Source organism: Galeopterus variegatus, unplaced genomic scaffold (genome assembly GCF_000696425.1).
Source record: "Galeopterus variegatus unplaced genomic scaffold, G_variegatus-3.0.2 Scaffold1968, whole genome shotgun sequence".
NCBI classification, from domain to species: domain Eukaryota; kingdom Metazoa; phylum Chordata; class Mammalia; order Dermoptera; family Cynocephalidae; genus Galeopterus; species Galeopterus variegatus.
Window position 1 is genome coordinate 309,420 of NW_007728079.1, and position 4,337 is coordinate 313,756.

At 46.1% G+C, this 4,337-nt stretch overlaps 1 protein-coding gene across 1 annotated transcript in view; it reads left to right on the forward strand.

The window, feature by feature from the left end:
• FSTL1 (follistatin-like 1) overlaps positions 1 to 4,337 on the forward strand; it is a 63,451-nt gene that overhangs the window by 53,597 nt on the left and 5,517 nt on the right. The window contains exons 8-10 of the mRNA XM_008579861.1: positions 476 to 588; positions 909 to 1,019; positions 3,423 to 3,499. Coding sequence (XP_008578083.1) covers positions 476 to 588; positions 909 to 1,019; positions 3,423 to 3,499 — 301 coding nt within the window. The remainder of the gene's footprint in view (positions 1 to 475; positions 589 to 908; positions 1,020 to 3,422; positions 3,500 to 4,337) is intronic.

Here is a 4,337-nt window from a genome sequence, read left to right on the forward strand (position 1 = left end):
CTGTCACGTCTCTTCTGTTTTGATTTTCCTAGTTTGGTTGACTTGACACATACCATGGTGATAGGCAGTTGCTAGTGGAAGGTGTGCAGGTAGTGAAAACATTTGTCAATCAAGGTGGACGAAACCATTTACAAAACTTTAGTCTTGAGGGGAACATTTGAACAGCTTGAGTGATCTGACATCCAGTATAACAAACTAAAGGTTAAACACTTGCAGGAGTTGGGATGGATAATGGTTAAACCCTTGCAGGAGTCGGGATGGATAATGGTTAAACCCTTGCAGGAGTCGGGATGGATAATGGTTAAACACTTGCAGGAGTCAGGATGGATAATGGTTGTGGCAGGGCTATATAAAGATAAACTTTCTCAGTTAATAATCATCTTCTTGGCGTCCTATGTGACCCTGATGCTTACCTCCTTTCTTTGGGAGTGAAGCTGAGGTCTTGCTGACACATTTCTCCTGTGTTTTGTTTCAGAGGACTCTGTGTCGATGCTCTCATTGAACTGTCTGATGAAAATGCTGACTGGAAACTCAGCTTCCAGGAGTTCCTCAAGTGCCTCAACCCATCTTTCAACCCTCCTGAGAAGAGTATGCCTAACCTAAGAAATAAGAGTTGTAGGGGATGGAGGCATTTTTGTGGGGCTAACATAAAGAGGATTGGTGGACCTCTCCAGACCCAGCTGAAAAAATCCCCTTCCACAATTCTAGACTGGGCCCCAGCCTATTATCTCCATGGTGAGGTTAGGGTCCAGAAATCTTTAGGTTAATGATGCCGTTTACTCAGATATGGTGCCTCTGAGGGACGGGCAGGTCTTGTGTGGGAAAAGAGTAAGGTACACAGACTGTAGCAGAGACGCCCTGTTCTACCCTCACAGCTAAACTGTTGCCCCTTATTTCTGGTCCAACAGAGTGTGCCCTGGAGGATGAAACATATGCAGATGGAGCTGAGACCGAGGTGGACTGTAACCGCTGTGTCTGTGCCTGTGGAAACTGGGTCTGCACAGCCATGACCTGTGATGGTGAGCTGTGCCCCAGGAAGAGAGAAGGAACAGCAGGAGAGAGCTTCATGAAATCACCATGAGAGAAATCGGGGTGGGGATGATGGAGAAGAGGGCAGCANAGAGCTTCATGAAATCACCATGAGAGAAATCGGGGTGGGGATGATGGAGAAGAGGGCAGCAACTAAGAGAGAGGACCCCAGGAAGCAAGTGGTAGACCCAAACTTATAGTGTCAGAGTTCCCAATGGGCAGCACTGAGGGCAGAGCACTTATCCCAGATGCATTAGGTTTGAAAATCACTCTGGAAGCTTCAAATAAAAGAGGACTAAGACCACGGGCAAGAGTAGATGTTGATATGAGACTGGAACAATAATAATGAAAGCAAATCAGTGAGAACTGTGTGCCAGGCACTCTTCTAAGTAATTTGCATATTAATGCATTTAACCCTTTTTGACATCTTAGGAACTGTATGTAAAAAACTCAGGTGGTGGGAAGGCAAAAAGACTCCTCCTTGCCACACCCAGCAGAGAAAGGAAAATGTTTTTAGATCCTCTTTTGACCAACAGAACTGAATATTTCTAAAAAAGAGAGAATCGAGCTAGTAGACATGGGCAGAGTGGGTTGTGGGTTCGGGAGATAAGATAGGGATGTTACAGAGAGGTTGGGGGACGGGGAAAAATGATCAGGGTCCTGGGCTACGGTGATCCCAAAGGTCAAGAAGGACTCTTAAATCAAAGTCAAGCCCTAGCAAAGAATCAGGGACATTCAGATTGGAAGCAAGAAAGAGAAGGGTGTTGAAGCCAGGTCTGGAATGAAGAGTCATATTGGGTTTGGGAAGAAAGGTCAGTTGGAACCAGACCTAAAAGTTACGCCAGATATAAAGTTATATCTTAAGAAGTTAACTGAATCAAGAAAGAGTGGGCCGGTATCTAGGAACATGTTCAGGAAGATCAGGTAAGATGGTAAGTGGGAGACAAAGATCAAAAACCTAGGAAGAGGTTCTTCTAGACAACAAGCCCAGAGAACACCAACAGTGCAGATGGAACCCAGTACTGCCCAGGGGATCACTGGTCTACCACTGCCAGGGACCAAGTCAGATTTCAGTGTGGGAAGGCAGGAGGCCACCCTAACTCCAGGGATAGGTAAAAGAGTTGGAAGAGGCTGTTTGGAGACTAGAAATTTCTAGAAGTTGCTGGGAGTCAAGACCATACCAGGATTGCCGGACCAAACACACAGTAGCTATTTAAGCCAACAAAAAACATCCCAAGACAGTGGCCCAGCCTGCCTCAACCAGGAAGCATGTTATATTTGTCTTCCCAAAACACCCTTTAGTACTTCTCCACTCCTAACTACTCCTGTTCTGGCTTCATAAAGGTAGTCCTCCATTTCTAAGATGAAGGCAGTTGGCGTGCAGCTGGTTTGCAGAAACATAAGCGATCATCTGGATCATAAGCTCCATCACATGTGTCAGGCAAAATCCAAATTATCATACATTTCCCATTTCCACAGCCACAGAGCTCGGGACTACTTGTCCTTCCCTTGGATACCCAAGTTCAGACCTCTATGTGGCTTTATAAAGTACAATCCAGATGGTGATGCCTCAGGGGTCTGAGCACGTCTTCATGTGTAGGCTGTGTATCTGAGAGGAAATTGTGGAGGGGCATCAAGATGTGAAGCCAGGTAGAGCCTGAGCCAAGTGAAACTGCTATGAGGGCCAGGTGGACATCAGGGTCTAAAAGGCATGTTCTCGCAGTGTTTCCTAATGGTAAATGCTGCGCTTGATAAAGATTCCTGGGCTCCATCCCAAGCCTTCTGAATCACAATCTGCAAAAGATCAGCTTGGGAACCTGTGTAATTATTGGTTTTGTTTTTGTTTGTCACTGTGCAAGTTTGGGAAACATTGCTAGATAGAGTAGTTGTCCACCTCAGCTGCACATTGGACTAACCTAGGGAGACTTAAAAAAAAATACTGGTGTCCAGGCCCCACTTTACATCAATGAAATTGGAATCTCTGAAGGTGGAACCTAGGTAATTATGTTTTTAAACATCCTCCAGTACATTTTGAGGGTGTGTGAATGGCTGAGAATTACCACCTCAAAGGAATTTCCTGAATCAGGATCCAGGTTTTCACCATACCTTTTTCTGCAGGGCCAGCCCCTGGCAATGATGAGCTGAGCAATTGAAGGAGACACAAGAAACAGAATCCAGAGAAGAGTCGGGGTAGATTGCTTTGTTCATAGTGTTGCCTTGGAGGTGTCAGTTACACAGGGACTCTTCATGCCTTCACTATAAGAGAAATGTGGGTAATTCCCCTCTCTTTCCAAGGAGGAAGATGAATTGAGAACCTCTAAGGTAGATCTTGGTGGGGTCCCTCACTGGCATACCGTAGCCACCAGAGCTTTGAGCTTTGGTTCTTCTTGCAGGAAAGAATCAGAAAGGGGCCCAGACCCAGACAGAAGAGGAGATGAACAGATATGTCCAGGAGCTCCAAAAGCACCAGGTGAGTGGCAGCCTACCTGCTGGTTCAGGTATAGTACCAGGCACTATTTCACTCAGACACTGCCTAATGCCCCAGAGACCAAGGCAACATGCTGTGTTCAATACAATAGGTCCTAAATGATACCCCTCACCTACACTATCAAACCATGACACAGACATTTCCCTGATGGAGTCCTCGCAGAGTCCAGCTGGTCCCAGCAGATGTAGGTTACAGCCTGATGAGTGGCTGTACAAGTAAGAATCAGCCAGGTGGTGATTTGCAAATCAGGTGGAAGGGATTTGCAAATGAGTGTGGTCTAAAGAAGCGTTCATCCTTCTGTCATGACCAGTGCGCAGACCCAAAGACTCTAAGCTCCTTGACAGGAGGCTCTATAACATGCTCACCATTGTACGCTTGCATCTAGGACAGGGCCTGGTATGTAGTTGACACTCAGTGAGCGTGAAGTTAGTGGGTTTGGACCACAGCAGAATGGATTTGGGTTAAATGCATATCTGGCTAGAAAATACCCTGAAATTGACAAAAGATTCTCCTTCCTGGATACCCAAAAATATAAGAATACTGTTAGGTTCTATGTCATTAAGTTGAAGGCCTCCTTAAGGAAAAGGTTCTTAGCAGAATAGTGAATCTACTGACTTATTATGGAAACACTGGACTCTGGGCCCACCTTGCCACTGGCTTATCATGTGGTCTTAACAGTTATTGTATTACCAGGTCTAGTAGTACAAGCCTTCTCTCTGACGTAAGTTTGTAAGGAAAACAATGGCCACAAGAACTGCTAAACTAGGGCCGGCCCGGTGGCGCACTGCTACAGTGCGCCGCTTGGGAGTGCGGTGGCGCT